We start from the raw sequence: 24,880 nt of genomic DNA, 5'->3' as shown, positions 1-24,880 counted from the left end.
TTTTATATTTTATATGTTAGGTTTGGAAAAAAAAAATTAATTTTAAAAATTAATTATAACTAAATTAATTTTTTTATCAAATTTTATAAAATTTAAAATAAATTTCATAAAACTTATATAATAATATTTTTTTTATATTAAAATACTCTTATCAAAACTTTTCTCTCAATTATTTATCTTTCTATATACTAACATGCTGAAACTTTGATATGATCAATATAATTTACTACATCTAATAAATATTATTAATTAATTAAAAAAATTAAAAGTGTTTCAAATTTGTATGAAAAAATAATCAAATATTATTGATATCATCATCAAATTCCTATGAAACATGTAAATTTATTATTATTATATTATTAGTTAGTTTATATAATTATTCATTGTTGTAAACTTATTAGGTATAGATTTTTAAAATTATATAGAAAATTATAATTTTTTAATTTTACTCTTTAGAATAATTTTAAAAAAAGAAGAAATAAATTTAAATTTAAATTTAAACTAAATATTAATTATAGAAAATTTAATTAAATTTTATATTTTTTAAATTGTGTCAAATTCATTTCAAATAAATTACAAAATTTGCGGTAGAATTAAATGTGGACGCTTAGAAAAAGAAAAGCCAATTGGTATATAAAACGGCAAGCCGTTTTGATGTAAAAGGTTTAATTATTCTACAAAAAGAAAATAAATATTTCTGCTCAAGGGCCACGTAATATTCGTTTACTTTCCCCTGTATATGAGGACAGAAAATCGCAAACCTTATTTCTGTACACAAGCTTCATAACCCTAACTTGGAGGCTTTGTCTTCAGGTTCTTTCTGTTAGGGTCACAATGGTGAGATCCTCTATCACTTTCTTTCGCTCTCTGTTCCATGCTAATGGTTATTGCTTTTTGCGTTTGATTTAGAACTTAGAGATCTAATCAATGCGGTTTGCTTTTTTCGCAGGCGGATTCTCCTGGAAAAAGGTAAGACTTTCCTGTCGCATTCGATATTCTATTATAGCATTCGAGTTTTCATTTTTAGTTAGTCCCTTTTTTTTACGCTTACAGTATTTGATATCCCTTTCTCTCTCTCTCTTCTTCTTCTTCTTTTTTTTTTTTTTTTTTGTCTTTGAGCATTTTCATAAAATTAGGGTTTCTGAAATTTTGCATCCATAATTAACTAATAGAGATGTTATTAAATGTATGTGATGTGGTGTATATAGATTTACTTTTGAGTATGTGCTGTGGGTAGGACAACATTTTTTCTCTCGTTTATTTTCTAGGTTAGTTCTGTTTCACAGTAATTGTTTTTTATGTTCATTGTTCGATAAGAAAAGGCATGGGTATTACCTTCCTGGGATTTTTTTAAGTCTAGATATCAAGCAATCTGTAGTTGGTGTTGTGTTGGCGTGTTGTAATGCTATTATTAGGGTAGCTAATAGGTTGGTTACTGTTTCTTGCATAGTTATTATAGGTTCAAGGCCCCTAGGGTCCTGGGGCCTAGGTCCAAGGGGTCCTAGGGCCTAGGTGCAAGGCGCATGAAAAAAAAATCTATAAAAGTCAAATAAATGTGATGTTTTTCCATTTTCCTTTGGCATATATCTTGAAATAGGTATAAATGTAACATTTTTAAAAAAAAAAAAAAAAAAAGGATAATAATAGAGTGGTAGAGTTGAAAATGAAAATATGGGAGGTTTGAGATCTTAGGTATACGACATGGCCTAGAAACATTACACATTTTCGAGGATTTAACCCAAAATCGTTTAGAATGGAGAAAGAGAATTCATATAGCCGACTCCAATAAATTTTTGAGATAAATGCTTAGTTGAGTTGAGTTGAGTTGAGTTGAGTTTTGAGATCTTAGGTGTGCTAGTTTGATGGGATTTTGATGACTAGTTATACTAATTCCAAAAACTTCTTAGTGCGTCAATGTAAAATTCTTATAGATCAACAAATATCAAGTTTAAGTGGTAGTTTTTTTTTTGCCAATGGAAGTGCTTACTAAGGTGGAAATAAAGAATGCATAACTTTTTAATTTCTTGTGCCTGGAACAAAGACGCACGTTTAGGCGCATAAGGTGCTAGTGTTGGAGCTTGTAGAGCCTTGAGCCTAAGGCTCGCCTTTAATAACCATGGTTTCTTGTTCGTTAAGTATGTGGACCATATTTCTGGAGGTTAAATGTGAGGGAGCAACAAATATCAGAGAGTTTTATCAAGGCCACTAGAATATTTTGCCATTTTCATTTTGAAATTTTGGGTATTTAGGGTTTGTTTGGATAGGGTAAGGAAAGTGTAAGTAATGGAAGGGTAAGGAAGAGGAAGGATAAGGAGGGTTATAATAAAAGAAATCTCATATTTGGGAAATAATGGGAAGGTAATGGAAGGTAACGTATATTCTTTATGTTTGGGAGGTAACTTATATTCTTTATGTTTGGGAAGAGGTGAAAGAGGGGTAAATTTAAGGGCATATAAATAAGAATATTCATAATTCTCAATCTCTTCCTCCTTACCTCTCCTGAATTGAAATTCGAGGGTTAAGGAAGGGTAAAGTTTAGCCTCACCCTTTCTTATCCCTCCTTTATTTACTTCTCTCTCACCCTCCTTACATTTAGTGCCTAAACCACATTACTCTTAACTTAATTTTATTCTTTTTTTTTTTTTACTGGTTATATCAGGAATTCACAGTCTCTTTCCCCTTGGAGAGAACAGTCAAGGTCTAGGTCAAGATCCCATTCCAGACCCAGATCAAGGTCAAGGTCCAGATCTACATCCTTGTCCCGGCCAAGGTATAGATCGCGGTCCCGAAGTCGTGGCAGGTATCATAAGTCTTGGAAATACATTGATTATGTTTTTGGCATGTGCAAGTGCCATGTCTATATTAGTATTTCTGCTTTATTCAACACTGTTTTGATGGTTCTTTTACATGTGTGGTGGTGGTCCTCTTCTTCAGATCACGATCCAGAAGCCGTGGCAGGTTAGTTGCAACTATAGCTTATGCAATCCTTAGTTTGCCACTGCTTGTAACTGATACATGCTAGTATTTGGACATGTCTGCTTCATATGCCTCCATTTTTGTTGCTTGTATGGCCAATTTATTTTTAACTCTCTGCCCTTTGGAAATTTTGTGGCAGGACTGATACTGTAAATCCTGGAAATACATTATATGTGACTGGTTTGTCTACAAGGGTCACACAAAGGGACCTAGAAGAACATTTCTCCAAGGAGGGAAAGGTTGGGTTTCTTTGTGTAATATTGGGTCTACGTGCTATTTCATATATCCAACATTGCTATAATCTGACTTATATCATCAATAATACCTTTTTTTTATTAGGTAGCATCATGTTTTCTTGTTGTGGAGCCTCGTACGCGCATTTCTCGTGGTTTTGCTTTTGTTACAATGGACAATGTTGATGATGCGAACCGTTGCATTAAGTATCTCAATCAATCAGTTCTAGAGGGCAGATATATAACAGTGGAGAAGGTAATGTTATTGTGCCCCTGGTCTTGACAATGAGTCAGTTTCGACTGGATCCTTCTTCTTAACTTGAAGGTTTTCTGGTTATATTCAGAAGATATTGTCAGCTATGTTGGCAGCAATCAAAGATGATCAGTTCTTCCATGTCACAACTTAAGTGAAACAGCTTGATCAATGGCCAGCTTAAACAGCTTTTCAAATGCTTGTGATCAACTAAACATAGCAACTATAATACTACTTCAGCATTCAATTTCAACTCTCAACTAATCAACGGACATTACCAACAGCATTCAATTTCAACCCTCAACTAATCAAGGACATTATCAACAACTTTCTAATCAGGCTTATGGTATTTCATAATACCTGGCACTTAGTTAAAGAACACGAGTAATGCATGCCTGATCGTTTTCTTAATTTTTTTTGGTAGCTTGCTCCTTCCATGGACATTTTCCGAGCAAATATATCGTTTAATACTTTTTTTTTTTGTTTAAGTTTATATGAATTGTGCTTTAAATTTGTAGGTATTGTGCACCCCTAGGTTTAGCTTGATGATAGGTGCAACTTTCAACTTGGGAAAATTTCCAAGTTTGATTGCCTCTCTACCTCAGGAAAAAAATTGCTGGTTTTTGGTGGTGTTTCATGATACTGGATTGTGCTGTAGAACTAAGGTGATTTATTTATATTTCAGTCACGGAGGAAACGGCCAAGAACTCCAACGCCGGGACACTATCTGGGGCTGAAAAGCAATAGAGACTATGGTATGTTTGAATTCAGAAGATTTTTCATAGATGAATTTTTATTGGTTTAATAATTTTGATGAATGTCCTAACTTTAATTTCAATCTTTTTTTTTGTTTTATTCTGGAAGGTCATCGCGGAGATCGTGGTAGGTATCGGGGCCGTGATGATTATCGGAGGTCTCCCAGGCGCTCTCCTTATCGTGGGGGTCGTGATTATTCTCCCAGGCACTCTCCTTATCGTGGGGCGCGTGATTATTCTCCCAGGCACTCCCCCTATGGTGGAAGGTCAAGGAGGGAGAGGTCCAGATCACCCTACTCTCCTCCTTATCGTAGCGCTAGGTGAGGCCATATGGCCAATTGTTCCATATATGGAAATCATGGAGATGTAGTGTTGACTGCTTTTGGGCTTTTAGCAGATGATTTTGTTTTTTTGTAAGCCTGAAATGACTAATTGCTTGCGTGCCTTGAGGACATTTGTAGTCGTGGTTAAACACTTACGAAATTGTATGGTCGTGCTACTGAAACTCTGGTTAAACAGTTATGAAATTGGTCGTGCTTGGGGTGGACTGGATATTTGGGTCATTACTGGAGCACTTTTTAGTGTTGCAAACCTTGATTGGATTATGGTACGGAACAATCCAGCCAAATGTTCTAATATCACCGGTTTGGGTTGCTCTTAACTACTTTATTGAACAAATGCAAGATGGATATAAAATCTGCAACATATAAAAAAAAATTATTAAAACTTGTTACTTCCGATTCCTATTATAGTTTCTTCTGTGTGTGTCAGCAAAAGGGATTCTCATCTTCTTTGCCTATTTGGGAGAAGGTTCATGTGTTATTGCTGTCTACCTGTGTGGTGTTGGGATGTTTTAGATATGAGGTTGGAATGCAAGAAGAATAGATGGATTTAAGCTTCATTTTCTTGCTCTGGACTCTAAAATGTGGTGGGGTTGGCGTTTAGGGTAACCATTCTTTGCTGTGTTTATTGTTTTGGAAAATCTTCTCACCCCTCAGTTGTCACCGCTGCTAAACTGCTCTTGTTTGAAGATATTCAATTTCTAGGAAATGCATAGGACTTGCTAGAAAACAGAAAAACATTTTTTTTAAGTAGATTACATATATCTCCTAATTTACTGGGTTACTTCTTGTGGAGAGGCTCATCGCGGGGTAAAATTTCATTGGAAATTTTTTCTATTCGCAATAAAATAAATAATAAAAATAATAATAAATAATAAAAATAACAATGCATAATAAATGAATAAAATTAAATATTTTTTATATCATTTAAATTAATTAATTTTTCCGTTGTATTTATTTTTTTATACAAAATTTATACACATTTAGAAGAATATTTACTATTTTTTTAATTTATTTTTTATCTTTATTAAATATAATTAATATTTATATAAAAAATAATTAAATAAAATAAAAAGAAAATTTAATCAATTATTTTTTTTTCAAATTCTAGTTTTATCTTTTATTGGCTTTTATAAGTGAACAAAAAATTCTTTTTTTTTATTGAATTTTCTGCCTTACCGAAAATATTTTTATATTATAATTTATAATTTATATGAAAATAAAATAAAATATAAATAAATTTAGACTGCAAAACATTGAATTTTTTTTTTTTTTAACTCACAAAACATTGAGATTCAATTTTAGTAAAGAAGAAATTGCCATGTGTTATATGGAATAATTTCTGTGAATTTTTTGGGCTAATCCAACCCATTCAAGTTTGTATAAAAGCGATAATCATAATGTTGCTTTTCTAGTTCCTGGACCTTGAAACCTGTAAAGCCATACCTGAGTGAGAATGCCTCTTCCTTCTCTTCTAAACCCACAAACCCCCAAACTGTTGTACCCTCTCTGTCTCTCGACAGCTCTCAAGCTCCCATCAATCTCCACCCTCAAATACCCAAGAAAATTCTTCTCTCTTTCACCTTCTCTTCAATCATCTTTCCCTCTGCAAAACGATGACCCTGAAGACCATGTCATTGGCGACTGCCTCGTCTTTGAAGAGGGCGTTTTCGAGGACCCATATCTGGAGACTAACCTTGATGCTTTTCGTGATGGTGATTCTGGTTCAGATTCAGACAATTCCAGGAGAAAGCTCAAGCCCAAGAACAAGAAGAAAAATGTAACGGATATCCAGACAGAGAACTTGGTTCCTGATAAATGGAGAGAAGTGCAAGCTGAGATTAACATTACGAAGAAAGAAAGGCGCAAGATTGCTCAAGAAATGGAGTTCAATAGTCGAGTTGAAAAGAAGAAAAAGGGATTGGTTCCTATAAGGAGTGTCAATTTGGAGGAGTATAAAGCGTACAGAGAGGCTAAGTTGGCGCAATTGAAGCCACTTGTTCTTGATAATCCTACCAATATCTCTGAGAAGGAGGAGGAAGAGGAGGAAGAGGAGGAGAAGGTGGGAATGAGTGAGATTAATAGTGAGCGAGTGGCACCAAAGAATCCGAGATGGGCTGTTTATGGGAAAGGTTTTGATGATGTTACAGAGTTCTTTAACAGCGGGAACTATGAGCCTGGTGCTAAGAAATCTGGAGGTATTTCCTTTTCCTTTGATTTCTGCAGTTGGGTTTGAAGCTATTTAGATAAATGCTTTTGGTCTCATTTCTTTTTTGCTTTGCTTGAATAAATAGCCCCTCGCAAGTTGTTTACAAAAGAGGAAAAGGTTTTGCTCAATAAGAAGATACCTGATCTTGCTGCTGCTACCTCTGTGAGTTTACCATATGATAGAATTAATGACAGTCACTATGTTTCATAATTTTATTTGCATTTTATCCTTTGAAATTTTCTAATGCTTTGGTTTTCCAACTGCTAGCTGATGTCTTAATCTATTTAGAGAATGGATTAGTAGTTAATTATAGCTTATATTGTTTGTTTTAAACTGGTCTAAAAAATGTGCCTAAGATGGGGTTAAGACTTAAATTATTAATGACTTATGTATTCTTCGCAGACCAAATGGCTACCTCTGCACACACTTGCTGCATCAGGAGAATTGTACCTTATGGATGCTTTGCTGAAACATAATGTTGATATCAATGCTGTGAATGTGGTACGTAGAATGTCTCTTGCTGTCTAAAAAAACTTCACTATCAATTGGCCCATGATTTGTTTTTCGTCAGTCATTTTAGGAATTGGACGCAAAAATGCTTGGATTAGAGTTTCATGTTCGCTCTTGTTTTGAGCTTTGAATAATTGCTTTATATTCAGGATGGTTTGACTGCACTTCACAAAGCAATAATTTGTAAAAAGCAAGCTATTACCAGCTATCTTTTGAGAGAATCGGCAAATCCTTTTGTTCGAGATTCAGTGAGTACAGGCTTTTTAATTATTTCTAAATTTTAAGTCTATTTACTACCAGTGAATATGTTCTGATCTGAAAATGTTGAACTTATTTTTATGATTCGTTATCAACTTATCTGCAAACTAGGTGCCTAACTTCAAATTTGGTAACGTGATACGTGTTCTCTCTCTTATTTTTTTCAGTTTTCAACCATGCTTTTTTATCAAATCCGCAACTGAAACAAATGTTGCTTTATTAGTTATTGTCATCTTGTGGATCTAGCTATATGTTATCTTCTTTTAATGTTTGTCTGTCATTAAACTGGGGCACATGGTCAATTTCCTTTTTGTCTTCACTGTGGATAATTCTATGGGTTCAGGTAATACCTCTTTTCTTTAATATTATTTATTTATTTATGGCTAACTTATTGAGAGTAGTCGCATTGCGGTGTCCTCTGCTGCATTTTAGCAATGCTGTTGATGCCTGAAAACAATTTCAGTGTGAACTTTTGTGTCCTGATATTTAGAGTATATCGCTTAGAGTTTACTTGCAAATTCTTTGAAATGTTGATTTTACCTTTCTTTCCTCACTGACAACAGGATGGAGCTACCTTGATGCATTATGCTGTCCAAACGGCATCTAGTCCTGCTATTAAACTTCTTCTATTGTATAATGTGGATATAAACCTTCAGGACAATGTATGGTTGATTCTTCATACTTTTTTTGCACTTTCTCTCTCAATTTCATTTTTTCTTCCCAACGAACTGAACACACTCATTACACCATTTTAGGATGGATGGACACCATTACATGTTGCCGTTCAGGCCCAAAGAACTGACATAGTAAAGCTATTATTAATTAAAGGAGCAGACAGGACATTAAAAAACCAGGTAAAAATCTACTGATTCCTAGGAATCCCTTTTCTTCTTGTTCTTCTTATTCTTCTTCTCTCTCTCTTGGGGTGGGATGGGACCTTTTAAGTGCTAATTGTATGTGGTTTAGACTTCATTGTCCTGAAGTTGTGACTTTCAGCAGCCCAATGGTTGAGTTGCATTTCTTCTGTAATGTAGGCATTCAAGTTCTCAGACACCTGCATTCCTCTTCCACTTTCTTGAATGCATTCCTGACTCCCTCCTTCCCCCACTCAATAAATAAGTGAATAAAAATAGAGAGAGAGAGAGAGAGAGAGAGAGAGCTCTATGTTACATATTATAGTAAGTGAAAGAAGAATAGTAATAAGTAGTTGAGAGTTGGATAGCTGAGATTTTGGAGGGAAAAAGATGCTTTAGTAATTGACTTTTTTACTGTTTGTTAGAGGCAGTTACAGGCAGTTACACTTCTCTTGTATAAAAGGGAAGTCTCTTCCTGTATTCATTCGTTCAAGAATCAATAACAGAAATACTTTCTCTTCTTCAATATTTTCTATTCTCTTCTCATCCAATCTTCTACAATTCTGCTCTAATCTCTATTCCAGAGATTATTTCAGATCTGATCTTTAACAAACTAGTTGTGGCTTGTAATTTATATTGAGATGATAGCAAATGCTAGGCAGTGAAATGTGCTGAACTTACCATTTTCAAACCACAGAACTATTCAGATGCAGCAAGGTTATTAATTCATTATAAATTAACTGAAAATTTTCAAGTGGAGGATTTGTGGAGACGTGATCATCATACAAACATGATGCAATTTGTTAGCACAGCAGACACTTAGTGTTTTTGGCACTTCACAGGATAGAAGGGAAATCTTTTTATTACTCTCGAGCATGATATTATTGTGTTTCTAGAAGTCATTCACTTGTGGTTTGATGTGATCGGTCTTATATTAATTTTAACATGCGTCTTCCCTCTTTTTCTTATCCTATATGTCATTGGTCTTCCTGTGAATCTCTATTTTTGCAATGCATGACAAGTGTTTATTGATCTCAGGATGGTTTAACCCCACTTGATCTTTGCCTCTATTTTGGTAGAGACACAAGGACTTACGGACTTATCAAGCTGTTGAAGCAATTCCCCTACAATTCAACTGCACTGACAACAAAAAAGCCATTTCAATAATGTTATAGCCTTCCCAACTGCATTGACAACGCCACAACAGATTTTGCCATCTTCTGGAACTGGAAGAACCTCAGCACAATTGAAGATGGTGAAACTCAAATGTAGATCTGGCCATACGTGGATTGCAGAACATAGATGTGATTAGAGAAAGCAAATAACACTGAGAAATGAGAAGGTTGTGCTTTCCAAACTTGCATGTTATTGTAAAATAGTTAGGTTGAGGAATTTAATTTTGTAATTATGATACCAAAATTATGGTCAATATCATAGTGATTACGTAATGACATAAATCAACCTTTTTTAAAACAATTCATTAGATAAGCGAGAGGATGAATGAGTGTTTATGTTTACTTATGTACCTTTCACTTATATTTATTTTCCAAATAATGTTCCTGTAGAAAGAGATGATTCTCATTGATTTCAATTAATCTGTACATGGGTATATATATACAATTGATTCCTATAATTGTGTTCTACTAATTAGGAAAAAATCATAAATAAGAAATCCTAAATAGGAATACAGAATACAGAATATACAAAGAAATAATATAGTGATTGACTTTCCATAACATAGTGATTGACTTTTCATAACACTCCCCCTCAAGTTGGAGCATAGATGTTAATCATGCTCAACTTGTTACAAATGTAGTCAATCCTAGCTCCATTCAGAGCTTTTGTGAAAATATCTCCTAACTGCTCTTCAGTTTTGATGTGTCCTGTTGAGATTATCTGTTGTTGAATCTTTTCACGAATAAAGTGACAATCAATCTCAATATGTTTGGTCCGCTCATGAAACACCGGATTAGAAGCAATATGAAGAGCAGCTTGGTTATCACACCACAATTTCGCAGGTAGGGAGGTCTTAAAACCTGTCTCATCTAGTAATTGAAGTATCCACATTACCTCACATACTGATTGTGTCATGGCTCAGATTCGATTCAAAGACTAGATCGAGAAACTACACTCGCTTCTTGCTTCTCCAAGACACCAAATTTCTCCAATAAAACGCAATATCGAGTAGTTAACCTCCTGTCAACCTTAGATCCAAATTTCGGTCAGATTCGAAAAACATTCAACATTCAAATGCCCATGATTGCCATATAGCAAACCTCTTCTGGAGCGCCTTCAGATAACACAAGATTTGTTCCAAGGCTTTCCAATGAGCAACAGTTGGGGAAGACATAAACTGACTTACCACACTAACGGCATAAGCAATGTCAGGACGAGTGATTGTAAGGTAGTTCAATTTTCCTACCAATCTCCTGTATCTCTCTGGATCTTCAAACAACTCACTATCCGCTGCTAACAGTTGTAAAGTTGGAGTCATTGGTGCGCTACAAGGCTTAGCACCTAATTTTCCTGTCTCTGTCAATAGATCGAGGACATATTTTCTTTGAGATAAGAAAATACCATTCTTACTTTTTATAACTTCGATACCCAAGAAATACTTTAACAATCCCAAGTCTTTGGTCTGAAACTGAGTTTGGAGGAAGGTTTTAAGAGATGAAATACCTGCAAAGTCACTCCCAGTGATGACAATGTCATCCACATAGACTACCAAGAGAATTAGGCCAGCCTCAGATTGCCTATAAAATACTGAGTGATCACACTTACTCTTTTGTATACCAAATTCTGCATCGCTTCACCGAATCTCCCAAACCATGCCCTAGGACTTTGTTTCAAGCCATAAAGAGACTTCCGAAGCCTACAAACTTTACCCAACTCCCCCTGAGCAACAAACCCAGGTGGTTGCTCCATATACACCTCCTTCTGAAGATCACCATGAAGAAAAGCATTCTTGATATCCAATTGATGCAGGGGCCAATCATATGTAGCTGCTAAAGAGATAAACAAGCGAATAGAAGTAAGTTTAGCTACAGGAGAAAAAGTATCAGAGTAATCAACCCCATATGTCTGAGCATATCCTTTTGCTACAAGGCGTGCTTTTAACCTAGCCACAGAACCATCAGATTTACTCATCAGAATACCCATTTGCATCCAATAGCTTTCTTACCAGTGGGCAAAGGCAATAGTTCCCATGTACTATTAGCATCTAAAGCCTCCATTTCCTCTTTCATAGCATCACACCAGCCAGGATGAGACAGTGCCTCATTAACAGTATTAGGGATAGGAACAGAATCTAAAGAAGTAACAAAACACCGAGAACAAGAAGAAAATTGATTATAAGAAACAAAAGAAGAGATAGGGTAAGTACATGAACGTTTACCTTTACGAAGAGCAATGGGTAAGTCTAGATTAGAATCATGATCAGTATGGGGGACAGGATCGCCCAACGAAGTAGCTGGTGGAGGATCTGAGTCAGGAATCTCCAATCTCCTGGAATAAACATGAACAACGGGAGGTCGAGTAGGTCTAGAGACAGAAGGAACAGGCTGTGGGAGAGGACTAGACATTGGTTGGACAGTATATATTAAGAGATCATCCTCCTCCCCCTGACTCTCATACACAGATGATGGAGGAAAAAATGGAGTGGACTCAAAAAATATGACATCTGCAGAAACAAGATATCGATTAAGAGTAGGAGAGAAACAACGGTACCCTTTTTGGAGCCGGGAGTACCCAAGGAAGACACATTTGAGAGATTTTGGATCAAATTTAGTAACCTGTGGACGAACATCACGCACAAAACAGGTACAACAAAAAATACGGGGTTCAATAGGGAACAAAGATTTTGTAGGAAATAAAGTAGTATAAGGAATATCCCCATTAAGGACAGAAGACAGCATGCGATTGATCAAAAAACATGCCGTAGAAACTGCATCCGCCCAAAAGTGTTTAGGTACTTTCATATGAAAAAGAAGAGCACGAGTTATCTCAAGAAGGTGACGATTTCGGCCACGCCATTTTGGGATGGGGTATCCGCACAGGAAGATTGATGAAGAATGCCATTTTGTGTCATATAAGACTGAAATTGTGCTGAAAAGTATTCTTTGGCATTATCACTTCTTAATATGCGCACAGAAATATTAAATTGAGTTTTGATTTCATTACAAAAGGCACAAAATATAGAAAACAACTCAGAACGATTATTCATTAAATATAACCAGGTAACACGAGAGTAATCATCAACAAAAGTAACAAAATAACGAAATCCAGTTTTAGATGTAATAGAACAAGGACCCCAAACATCAGAATGAACTAACTCAAAAGGGGATGAAGCCCGTTTATTGACTCTAGACACAGAAGGCAAACGATGATGTTTTGCAAACTGACACGACTCACATTCTAGTACTGATAAAGACTGAAATTGAGGACACAACTTCTTCATGGTAGACAAAGAAGGATGACCCAATCTACAATGAGCTTCAAGAGGTGTTAAAGTACTGGAGCAAACAAGCGACCGCGGTACATGATTTTTCAGAATGTAGAGACTGCCTGACTCGCGTCCTCTACCAATAATCTGCTTCGTCGTAAGATTCTGAAACAAACACTGATAAGGAAAAAAGGAAACAGAACAATTTAAGGTACGAGTAAGTTTACTAACAGAAAGTAGATTAAAAGAGAATTTTGGTAGACACAAAACAGAAGACAAAGAAATTGACGAAGTCGGGTTCAGCCTTCGAACCCATGACACAAGAAGTAGAACCATCACTAAAGTAATGAGAGGAAGTGAGATTAGACCAAAAGCGGATAGAAGACTAGAATTACTCATGTGATCTGTTGCACGTAATCAATAACCCATTTGGATGAAGAAGACACAAGGCATGTAGTGGATTTACCTGACTCAGCGATCGCAGTGACAGGGGAACTGGTAGGCTTTAGAGATGCCTGATACTGGGAAAATTGTGCAAAATCCTCTGCAGATACCAAAATAGTTTTCTCAGAGGAAGATATTATAGAAGTATCTGCTGCCATATTGCCATCTGTGATCGCTGATTTTTTCTCTGAATTTGCGGACAATTATATTTTGTATGGCTAGGCTCATGGCAATAATAACAAATGACTCATCCTGAGTCCTGATTCGAACTAGCCTCTCCATTACGCTGATTATTTCTGTTGCCTGTAATTCCTCCTCTACTTCCTCTTCTATTACCCTATTGTCCATTTGGATTACGGCTAATAAGAGCACTACTGGCAGGCTGTGAAGATTGAGTACTCTCTGTACGAAGGACCCGTGTGAACGTTTCATGCAAAAAGGAAATCTCAGAATCGAGAGAATCGAGATTTAGCAGCCTCATACTCAAGGAAGGCCTGCAAGAAAACTCATAACACCGTTGCTCTCGTTGGGCTCACTAACTTTTACATCGTGACTAAAAGGCAACAATACATTAAGTTTCTCATATACCCGTTTAAAATCCATAAAATAAGCCGTGAGAGACTTATCCTCTTTCTCAAAGACGGAGAATGCCTTCCAAACATCATAAATACGGAGATATTCCCTTTACCATAATACAGAAAATATAAGTAATCCATCAATTCCTTAACAAATTCACAGTGATTAATTAAACTAATTACCTCACTATGAATCGAGTTCCGAAGCTGCAAAAACAACCGAGCATCCTCCCTTAGCCAAGCTTGTCGTGTATCATCAGTGGGTGGATCTTTAGTAAGGTGATCATCCTTATCAATGCTACGCAAATAGACCCTAACAGTCTTACTCCACTCCAGGTAATTCGAACCATTAAGTTTGTGTTCCGTGATCTTAGTCATCACCGGAATCACATCAGAAATAATATTCTTATTGTCTGCCATTTGTTGAGACAAAGAAAACTAACCGAAAGGCTCTGATACCATGTAGAAAGAGATGATTCTCATTGATTTCAATTAATCTGTACATGAGTATATATATACAATTGATTCCTATAATTGTGTTCTACTAATTAGGAAAAAATCATAAATAATAAATCCAAAATAGGAATACAGAATACAGAATATACAGAGAAATAATATAGTGATTGACTTTTCATAACATAGTGATTGACTTTCCATAACATCCCATTGAAACTCTAATAAAATGGAGTCAGTACTCAATATTTATTTATTTATATTTTCACAATAAAAAAATGTCACTATCAAATTAAACAGTATATATATATATATATATACAACAAGAGGATACTCAAAAGGATCTGGATTGAAGATGCTCCTACTGGTATTTCTGAACTTCTTTGTCTTGATGTTCTGTCCTCTTAATTCTACAAACTTTTCTATTATTATCGAAAAAAAAGAAAAAGAAAAATCTGAATATCAAACAAAGCTGAGCTTAGGTCAGGATCTTGAGGAAAAGAAAAACACAAGCGTGGACTTTTCTAAAAAAATAATAAAAAATAAAATAAAACCTACAATCCATTTTGTCAAAACTAAATAATTGCAGAAATAAAGTGAAAAAGACAAAGCACATCGCAATAATCGAGCAAAGATAAAGAAACAAAGGGTATAAACTTATTGATTACTCTCTTAATGCCATATAAGTTAAGCGCATGTACTTGCTTAATCATCCATAATCAAGAACGAACCCCAATTTGTTTATTTATTTATTATTATTTAAATTAATTAAATCCGAAAATATCATGTTAAAAGAAATCCAACAGCCTCTGTATCTGTTTCCCTGTTTCGTTGTCTGTTGGCTTCCTTTAGCGCAGCTTAGCTTACCCTTTGAAGTTTGAACCTTTCCTTCTCTCTCTGCGACATCATGATGATGCTTGGAGCTCAATTCCAAGTCCCCGCACTAGATGCTTTCAGGGTTTCAAGGGCAAGTGATGGTGGAGGAGGTTTGATCCCGAATTCTGGTAGGTGCTTGTCGATTCAATTCGGTCTCAAAAGAAGCCTAAAGTTACAGTGTCGCGGTGGACGTAAATCAATCCTCATCTCCTGCAACTCTTCTCGTGGAAGCTCCTCCGATGGTGGTGGCCAATCTACCAATGCCCATGATGACCACGATCACGACTTTCTCCAAGCTTCCCTTCTCATTTCAGGTCCCTCTCTCTCTCTCTCGATGGTTGTTTACATATGCAATTTGATATATATATTCCTGGGTAATTTAGATAGGATAAGTTATGGAAAGAAGAAGAATTCAAGTTGTTGAGTTCTTTTATGAATGCTGTTACTTGCAATGCGACAGTCAATTTTAAGGTTCACTATGCTTGGGAGGATATTTGAAAGTAAGATGGGTTTCAAACATTCATAATTTTTTAGTGTTTGGGGTATTTTTAAGTTATTTGAAAACCTTCCTAACCCCCAATTGCTGAGTTCAAAATGGAGGATTTTGGAAACCTCCAAAATCATTTACTTAAAAAAAAAAAAAAAACAACCTTCTATTTTAAACATTGAAAAACCTTTCATTAATTTAAAAAAATTCCTCCAAACAAAGGCATAATGGAATGGCATAGGTATCTTGAAAACATCCCATCACTTAATTTTTTGTTATTTTAGATTTCAAACAATTGGGTGAATCTTATGTTTTTTCCAGTTGTAACTTGATATCCATCTATGCTTCCATGTCTTTTCATACCTGACCCTTCTATTGGTTCAACTAGTGCAGAAACTCGCATACACTACCTTATGCGGAGACAAGGATTTCAAGAAGAGATGAGATGGCGATTACCTGGTAGATGGAACCCATTTGCTGTCCTTTCAAAGGAATCAAGACCCGAAATGAGTTTTATAGGACATGAGTTTCTTGGTCGCTTCCAAAATCCCACTATTTTTCTTAAAGTTTCTTGTGATGGAGACTTCTTGCTGCCAATTATTGTTGGTATGGTAATAAGTACTTGCATCATTGCTTTGTTGTTGGCAAATATTCATCTTATTAACTTTTAGTTGGTTTTCGATGTAGGGGAATTTGCTATTGAGAAACTTGTAGATAACATTCTAGAAGGAGATGATAATGGGGTAATTTCTTAATGGTTGCCATTATTTTTGTTTGTTTAATTTATCATGGCCTCAAGACATGTATGGTTTTTCTGCAGGACTGTCCAGACCAGTTTCAGCTTGTGAAAAATCTGGTGGAAAGAATTGATTATGAAGTATGGAACTATATTTGTTATGTATATGGGATGTGTTTTAGGGCCTGTGTTGTTGGTTTCATTCTTTAGTTTTGCAAGTCAGTACCTAGTCATCGCTGCCTATAGCTCTACTTTGCTATAGAGCATTGCCATACAGGATACTAGGTTCTTAATTGCAGTAAATTATGAAATGTTGTGTATCACTTTTACCAAGTTATTTATATCACTTTTCTCTTCATTTCAGATAAAAATGGTGAGAATTACACAGAGAGTGGTTAACACTTATTTTGCAAGGGTGTATTTTAGCAAGGTAAAACTGTGAACTATATGGCCCTTAATTATCTTTGAAAACAAAAACTTTATGAAATTCTCAAATATATTCCATGGAACTTCTAAATTCTGTAGCCAGGAGAAAATGAAATTCTAAGTGTAGATGCACGGCCGTCTGATGCCATTAATGTGGCAAACAGATGCAAGGTAATTATTTGCACACCTTGACTACATGAATCCTATTAAATTCCTCCCTTTTACTTATTTATTTATTTATTTTTTATTTTTGGGTTTCCCTTCCCTATACCTCATGCCATCCAGATCAACAAGATTACAAACTTTCTTATCTACCACGGAGTTGCTCTTGATTCCTGTACTTAGCTAACTTGAGGCACCCAAACAATAAGCCAATAGATAGCTTTCAATTTTGACAAAAATGGATGCTAACTTTTTTTTTTCTGGTTAACTTAATCTGATTGATTCTCAAAAAATTTGCCAAGGCCATCTGATGATTGCTTTGTAAAGCTGAATCAACAAAATCTTGGCATCCTAGTTTGATGAAAATGTCTTAGCCTGAATGGAACTCGTTCATCATTAGTTGAATTAATGTGCATAGTAAGTGCACAGGTCAGTTGGTTATTCTTTTCCTCCTTGGAATGTAGTTGAAAATTTTGGAAACCTAGCAACCCCTTCCCCGGCCTTCTCTATCTTCACATCCTTGTGTCATTGATTTGATTTTCTAGATCTAGTAGTGTTAGTGTATACTGGTTTCAGTGCGGATATTTCTCCAAATGGTGTTGATTTGGGAATAAATTTGTTCTAATCAGGCCCCAATTCTTGTAAGTAAACAAATTGTCTTCACAGACGCTATCAGAATTAGCTATGGGATTGGAGATAGGAAGCCAACTTATGATATATCCCTTGACAGGTATTGAACTTGCTTTATTTTTTAAGCTTCCAATGTTTGTGTCGCTTTCTTGTGATTCTAAGTAAGAGTTAAGTTCTGTCCAGTCCTGCTGATGGTCCAGATTCACTATCTGAGGAGCTTTATATTGTGAAGAATATGAATTTAGCTATTAAAGAGCAAAGATATGTTGATGCAGGTACCTTCTGGGAAAAGATGTTTTATATTTGCCTACTCTCAAAAATTAATTTTTAAATATTTGCATACTTCACTTCACTTTTAGTCACATAGTCATTGCTCTAGCTTATTGTAATAATTTTAAATTGACTTCTGATTCTTGTAGCTGTGTGGAGAGACAAACTGATGGAACTTCGCCAGTCAAGACATAAAGAATAGCCAACTTTTCTACTCTTATGAGTTGTTCATTATATATATATATATATATATATATATATATATATATATATATATATATATATAGTTGCTGCCTTCACTTGTATATAACATTATTTCAGGACTTGATGTATTCATGTATATTTAAGTTTCTTTTAGGACTTTGATGTATTAAGAGTTCCTACTTCCTGGTGTGTGGTTTCTGGCTGAGTCAGGGCTGTTCTTTTTGTGCTCAGTCTAGATGTAGTTTCCAATAAAATGTTGGCATAGTGTTTCTATATGCTTGTGCATAGTCAAAGAAACTCAAAATAGTGGTACAAACCGCGCAAAACTTGCTTTGAGAACTGAGATACCTGGTATGTTAATTAAGATCTAGTGCCCCTTTGAATTGTTCAAAATCACCAGGATTATCAATTCTCTCATGGATGTGGATTTTGTTGCTTCAATTAGAATGTAAATGATATATGTCAAAATATAGAAATGTTGCTAATCAAGGAAGAATGTATTGAGTTCCTTGTTAATTATGGTGATATTGAAGCCAAACACTTCTTGTTCAGAAGTCTTTATGATATGATTCCCGGATAGTAAACTATGACAAGAATTAACAGAGCTCTATTAAGTTTTCTTCTTTTTTCTTCCCTGCTTTGGCAAGACAAATGAGAATGATGAGAGTTACCTCTCACGTCGTTATGCTGATGTATGCTGGTGCTAGCATTCACCATGAAAAAGATTCGTGAAAAGAGAACAGAGGCCTCTATAGTTGACAAAATTGTCAACACAGTGACAGCTGAAAGCTGCATCATAATAGCCTTGCATGTGTTATCAAGCTTATAATATTTACTGATTAACCTGCAACTTGTAATGTAATGATTTTTGCATGCTTGAAATGTGAATAGTGTGCACAGTTGTGACAGTTTCTTATTTGAGAGCTTCTAATTATCTATGTTCATCGCAGCCCATTCCCTCTTTGTTAAAAGTTTGTAGAACATTATTCTGTTGTTTTTTTTAATGAGCTACATTTTCCGGGTATATGGACATTATTCTGTCTTGGTTGTCTTTACCAGCAAATATAAGATTACACTTTGACTACAACATTCTCATCCTACAAACGATAATCTCAGACTTATCTTTCTGGGAAAATTGTCTTTTACAGTTAATTTTCTCCTCCAAACATGAAAATTGACTTTATGCACTGGGTATGATAAAAATTGGGCAAGAACTGCAGTAAAGAGTATTACCACATTCCCTAGAGCATCACAGGAACTTATTAGACACCCATTACAGATCGAAATCAGGCCTCGTAAGAAACTCAACTCAACGTCGACACAAGGAAGGCAGCCTCGGATGCAGATGACGAGGTTTTGGCATTCTCTCTCCATCACCCCAAAGTGCATAGGCTTCTTCACCATGTACAGCGTCATCGCCTATTTCCAGGTCATCTTCTTGCATTCTCAGATCAACAATGCGGCTTATCAGGATACAAATTAAGCTTGTCACAGCTGCATTCCAAACAGTAATGAAAGCTGCTCCTTCAATCTGGCAAAGCATTTGTCTGAAGCCGTCCTTCTTTCTTCCATTTGTGAGGCTATAGATTAATCCTGTCCCGTAGGTGGTGTCTGGATAAATCAAACTTAGAAGGGCGGGTTTAGCAAGGAGACCGGAAAGAATTCCTCCGAGAAGGCCAGCGACGGCGTGCGTGTGAAAGACTGCCAATGTGTCATCCACGCTTTGGAAGAATGCGTACCTCCTGTGCAATACCATCATGGTGTACCATGTCAATGAACCAGACAATGCTCCCATCAACATTGCTGCCCATGGCTCCACTAATCCTGCCCATATACAATGTTGTGTTTTATGTCATTTTACAGGCCGTATATGTTGTTCAGTATGTCTTAAAAGAATCAAGAGAGAATTTGCCTAATGTTTGATGTTAGAATTCCATTGATCGTTGAGGAAATAAATAATGAGAGAGAGAAAGGGCTAACCTGCGCCAGGAGTGATGCAGACGAGGCCAGTGATCATCCCCTGAACAGCACCAATGACTGAGCTTTTCTTGTATACAATCATGTCAAAAGAAACCCAAACCAAGAGGCTGGTGGCAGTGCAGAGATGGGTATTAACAATGGCAAGTGATGCCACCAACCCAACAGCAAATGGAGACCCACCATTAAAACCTGTCCATCCCAGCCACAGAAACCCTGCACCCCCTAACATGTGAATTATGTTATTGGGAGGGAAGTGTTGCCTATCATGTGAATGCCTGGGTCCTACCTAATTAAGCACAATCACCATCATTATTTGTGCAACTTAAACAAGGCACACCAATTTCTTTTACACAAAATGAAAAAGGATCAACAAAATACATGTCAAATTACCCAATAAGCAGCAGTGAAACCAGCCACCCCAGAAGATAGATGTATCACATAGCCACCTGCATAATCAATTATATGCCGGTCAAGAAAGCCTCCTCCCCAAATGCTGAAAGCCCCAATAGTGTAGCTAAAGGTGAGCCATAAAGGAACAAATAGCATCCAAGCATAGATGTTCATCCTCCCAAGTAAAGACCCAGCAAGCAATATAACAGTAATGGCAGCAAATGCAAACTGATAAAACACATAATCAGCCACAGGAACAAGACCCACTCTAGACTTGCCTAGGAGAAAAGCCTGAGAAAGTGCAGAATTGGGTCTTCCCACAAGTGGGGCAAGCTTATTGCCAAAGGCCATGTGATGGCCCCATAAAACCCAGCAAACAAGAACAGCTGCAAATGCATAAAAGGCCATAAAAGCAGAGTTCACAGCCCATTTCTTCTTCACCATGCTTCCATATAGAATCACAAGACCTGGAACACTCTGTAGACAAACCATGGTGGTTGCTGTGAGTTGCCATGCATTGTCTGCCTTGCTATTCCACTCTGGAGATGCCTCGTTTGGTTCTAGCCCTTGTGGCAGAGTAACGTAACTCTGATCTTGATAGCCAAAACTCATAGAGAATCAAAGAGAGAGCAAAGAATGGCCAAAGAAAGATACGAATTTGGTTCTTGGAAACTCTGAGGTATAGAAAAGAATGATAAGTTTTGGAGTTATGCATGGAGGTGTGAAACCTTGAAGTAATCTCCACATTGTAGTTATCAATTAGGGGGGTACTAAAACAATATTCCTAGCTGTCCAAATAGGTTGGCTTTTGATAGATTCATTGGGGAATTCTGTTTGGGAATTGCATTGCTACTGCAAGCCATGATACGTGGGCTTTTCTTTGTTGTTCCTAATCAAATAAGAGATTCTTATGATTTGCAAGAGACATTCTTGTTTGGTTTGTCGGTTTCACCTGTTAAAACAATATAATTTTTTTGATTTACATTTTTTTTTTGTTCATCTTGGCAATTACATATTTACATTCCCTCTTCCCCAAGACCAAAAATAATTATATATAGAAAAATTTCATTATGATTTTGTAACACCCCTATTTGCATATCCTGGTATATGTATATGTTACTGTTCCAGTGACCGGTATTGGTCCAGACGACTGAGGGGATTAGAACCATACTTAAGACAACTAGATAAGCCCTGAACATAAATAATTAGTAATTATCAATTAGTTAAGTATAAATAAGAAAAACAGAATATAAGAAGTTAAACGAGTCGAGAGTCACAGCGATAGGTGACCTTCTCGGGAAGGATTGCGAGGTCAATTGTAACTCAAATTTCGAACTAGAAAATGTGACGCCGCGGTCCTTAGGACTATTGCGAACACAGTGGAAAAGAGAAAATCACGAAAAAGAACTGTTAAGCCAGTCAAATAATTAGGTCAGGGATCTAGAAGAAATATTGAATTATTTTCAAACCGGATCGAACCGGCGAGGGGCAATTTGGTCAATTGACCCCGAGAGCTGACTCTTGACCTAACTGTCAAATAAAATCGACGAAAAGAAAATTTCGGGGTCAATAATTAAATTAAAGAACTATTAAAGAATTAAAGAAAAAGAATAAAAATGAGACTTATTACATCATGATGATGACATCATATATGATGTCAAAATTAATTTTAAATTTCCAACCTTTTTAACCAAGTCAAATAGCCAAATAATTACAAAAAAAAAAAGAAAAAAAAAAGGAAAAGAAAATAGGATTATGATATCACCCAAATGACATCATGCATGACATTAAAAATAAATTCTATTTAATTTAATCTTTAACCTAGTCAATTATGTGGCATAAAAACAAAAATTCAAAAAAAAATTTTTTACTTCTTCTTCTTCTAATTTTCGTAGCTCTCTCCTCTCCCTCTCTTCTTATTTTGTTCCACCATTAAAGCTTAGATTTAAGCTTCTTAAACTTTAGATTTCACCCCCAATCCTTGAGAATAATTATAGAAACCATTAAATTGGCCCTCAAGAAGAAGATTTGGAGCAAGAAATGAAAGGAATTTGAAGATTTGAGGGAGATTGAAAAAGCTTCAATTAAGGTAAGTTCCCTCTTTTAATTTGAATTTGAATTGAATTTTTAGTATGGAATTGTAGTTAAACAAGATTTTAATTGCATAAAAACATGAAAATTTTTCATGTAGAGGGACTCCATTAATTCGGCTAGAATTAAGATTGAGTATAGAATTGATGTCAATTGATTGAAGTAGATAAATGAGCATGCTTGAATGAAGGTGTGAAGATGAATTATACACTTTGAATCTTTGAAATTAGAGAATTAGAAAATTAGGGTTCTTGAATTAGGGAAAATAGGGGGAAAAATTAGAGATTTTTGAAATTGAACCAAATTGACCAAATTGTGATTAGAAATGGTCAATTGAGACCAATTGAGGTGTGTTTGAATGGATAGAAGTATATTCAAATTCGGATTGGTGAAGGGTCAATTCTGGACAGTTTGACCTAGGTCCCTTCTAGGGATCAAAATTGAAAATTTACAAGTCCAATTGGTATGAGACTAATTGAAAATGAAAATAGACACAAAATGATACAATTTTCATTAAGGAATCATGCCCAAAAAGTGACCAAACCTAGTGAACAAATTGACCAAATCCGGATTTTCTCAGTCTAACCTGTACAAAAATGACCAAATAAACAGTGTTTGGTTATTTGGCCATAATTTGAGCTAGGCAGGTCTAAATGACCTGAAATTTTACCAGTGGACAGTTGAGATATAGACCTAAAACTTTCATGAAGAATACAAATCCAAATTATGCCATTAAACAAGTCATTTGGCCACCCAAATTTGGTAATCTAAAACTGCCAGAACCAGAATTTGCCCAGAAAATCTGGGTTAAGTCCAATCTGGCAGCCATGATTCAAATGGCTATAACTTAAGCTACAAGACTTCAATTGGAGTGATTCAAAAAGGAGAATAAAGTTAAGACAATAGGGAACATCTTCTATAAAGAAAAATTTGTCAAATTCTAACAGCAACATGACCAATGGAACAGTGCAACCTAAGACACCAAACTGAAATTTTGCAATTTTGCCTAAAAGACTTAAAATTTGAGAAAACAACCAAAACCAACAAATTAGGTAACCAAAATGTGGTATGTGAGTGAAATTAGAATTTTCATACCTATTAATCATTAGAAATTCAACAAATTGACTTGAATAGTGTCATGAATAGTAACCCCAAAATATAAATTTTAAAGAACGTCAAGTTTAGCATATAAAAGTTAGGTATAAGTGAATTTGAATTTATTTTTGGATTTATGATGAGTTATGATACTGAAACACTGTGAAACTGTGTGTTTCAGTTGAAAAGAACACCTGGAAAGAACCCGAGGAATCGAGTCAAAGCCAAGAGGCGACTCGCTTAAGATTTGTGCACAACTAACTTTTTTGTTACTTTTCACTTCTAAATTGATTTGAACAAGTTTATTTTATGATTTATAATTTTTTTGTGTTGAGGATTTTAATTTGTTGAATGAAATTGTATAAATTAAATATAAATTTTTTTATGCATTTAAGGATTTATTGCATGGTTTTGAGGATTGTAAATTTTAAGTTTGATGTGTTGCCAACCTTGAGTATGAATTTATGATGATTAAATATGTTGATGATTTATAAACACTTTGTAAATGGAAATTGTTTTGAATATGATTTGAAACCACAGTTGACATGGCAAAATATGTTGTGAATTCTCATTAGCTTGTCTAGTCAGATATCTCCTCCACTAGATGGGACGAGTTCCTTCCTCTCTGGCTTGCCAGTTGAGGAAGAGTTTGAATGAGTCTCATATATACTAGCTAGTCTTTGTTCCTCCCTTTTAGCCTCTGTTATTGGGAGAGTGTGAAATGTCGTGGTGTACAACACGGTATCTATTTGAATTTTGGGTCATGGGTTCAACTGTGTGAATTGTTGGCAATGCCCTTTAAATTATGCATAATTTGATAAATTGTGGTTGAAATAAATAATTTGTCAGTGATTCAAAATATTTTCGTATTGTTTCGGAATTTAAAAGAAATGTAGATAAATAGTTACTATTTGATTAAAATGTTATTCAAATGAATAATTTGCATGAATGAAAATATTGATTTCTGAACATTATAAATTTTGAAGAATTTAAAAATTTTAAATTTTTATTTGTTATGAATTGTCAAGCATAACTTGTATTAAGTTTTAAATTATTAGTTTGTGCACCACTGAGTTCACTACTCAGCGATAGCTTTGTACGCTGTCGCAGGTGAAAGAAAATATAAAGCAGCTGAACAATATTACTGAAAGGTATAGTGAGACTATCTTCGGGTATATTATAGGTATACCCTTGTACTTTAAATTTTGATATAATTCTGTAATTATATATA

The 24,880-nt window shown here is 35.3% G+C and overlaps 4 protein-coding genes across 8 annotated transcripts; 3 read left to right on the top strand and 1 right to left on the bottom strand.

The window, feature by feature from the left end:
• Positions 1 to 694: 694 nt before the first annotated feature.
• LOC110642207 (serine/arginine-rich splicing factor SR45a) lies at positions 695 to 4,769 on the top strand. The gene is made up of 8 exons (XM_058153118.1): positions 695 to 837; positions 950 to 969; positions 2,660 to 2,800; positions 2,935 to 2,958; positions 3,116 to 3,215; positions 3,316 to 3,465; positions 4,148 to 4,217; positions 4,327 to 4,769. Exons 1-8 carry the CDS (start codon positions 835 to 837, stop codon positions 4,539 to 4,541), a joined length of 723 nt encoding a protein of 240 aa, XP_058009101.1. The 5' UTR covers positions 695 to 834; the 3' UTR covers positions 4,542 to 4,769.
• A 1,126-nt stretch (positions 4,770 to 5,895) lies between these two features.
• LOC110642227 (ankyrin repeat domain-containing protein, chloroplastic) lies at positions 5,896 to 9,865 on the top strand. Of its 3 annotated transcripts, none has more exons than XM_021794190.2 (7): positions 5,898 to 6,756; positions 6,853 to 6,929; positions 7,170 to 7,268; positions 7,427 to 7,525; positions 8,099 to 8,197; positions 8,291 to 8,389; positions 9,469 to 9,865. In XM_021794190.2, exons 1-7 carry the CDS (start codon positions 6,015 to 6,017, stop codon positions 9,562 to 9,564), a joined length of 1,311 nt encoding a protein of 436 aa, XP_021649882.2. In that variant the 5' UTR covers positions 5,898 to 6,014; the 3' UTR covers positions 9,565 to 9,865. The 3 variants fall into 3 exon arrangements, with proteins under 3 accessions (XP_021649883.2, XP_021649882.2, XP_021649881.2); XM_021794189.2 differs by having other exon boundaries at positions 5,912 to 6,756; positions 9,428 to 9,865; XM_021794191.2 differs by lacking the exons at positions 8,099 to 8,197; positions 8,291 to 8,389 and having other exon boundaries at positions 5,896 to 6,756; positions 9,428 to 9,865.
• Positions 9,866 to 14,889: 5,024 nt separating this feature from the next.
• LOC110642229 (bifunctional nuclease 1) lies at positions 14,890 to 18,366 on the top strand. Of its 3 annotated transcripts, XM_021794192.2 has the most exons (9): positions 14,891 to 15,492; positions 16,059 to 16,271; positions 16,353 to 16,408; positions 16,486 to 16,542; positions 16,766 to 16,831; positions 16,927 to 16,998; positions 17,619 to 17,719; positions 17,803 to 17,894; positions 18,039 to 18,366. In XM_021794192.2, the coding sequence occupies exons 1-9, from the start codon at positions 15,210 to 15,212 to the stop codon at positions 18,089 to 18,091; spliced, it is 993 nt and encodes a 330-aa protein (XP_021649884.2). In that variant the 5' UTR covers positions 14,891 to 15,209; the 3' UTR covers positions 18,092 to 18,366. The 3 variants fall into 3 exon arrangements, with proteins under 3 accessions (XP_021649885.2, XP_021649886.2, XP_021649884.2); XM_021794193.2 differs by lacking the exon at positions 17,803 to 17,894 and having other exon boundaries at positions 14,890 to 15,492; XM_021794194.2 differs by lacking the exons at positions 16,766 to 16,831; positions 16,927 to 16,998 and having other exon boundaries at positions 14,890 to 15,492.
• A 740-nt stretch (positions 18,367 to 19,106) lies between these two features.
• LOC110642231 (ammonium transporter 2 member 3) lies at positions 19,107 to 21,408 on the bottom strand. The gene is made up of 3 exons (XM_021794197.2): positions 20,464 to 21,408; positions 20,074 to 20,359; positions 19,107 to 19,917 (listed from the first exon to the last, which is right to left on the bottom strand). Exons 1-3 carry the CDS (start codon positions 21,073 to 21,075, stop codon positions 19,403 to 19,405), a joined length of 1,413 nt encoding a protein of 470 aa, XP_021649889.2. The 5' UTR covers positions 21,076 to 21,408; the 3' UTR covers positions 19,107 to 19,402.
• Positions 21,409 to 24,880: the final 3,472 nt, after the last annotated feature.

This window comes from Hevea brasiliensis, chromosome 9, assembly GCF_030052815.1.
Source record: "Hevea brasiliensis isolate MT/VB/25A 57/8 chromosome 9, ASM3005281v1, whole genome shotgun sequence".
NCBI lineage: Eukaryota > Viridiplantae > Streptophyta > Magnoliopsida > Malpighiales > Euphorbiaceae > Hevea > Hevea brasiliensis.
This window is presented reverse-complemented; position numbering and strand designations above follow the sequence as displayed.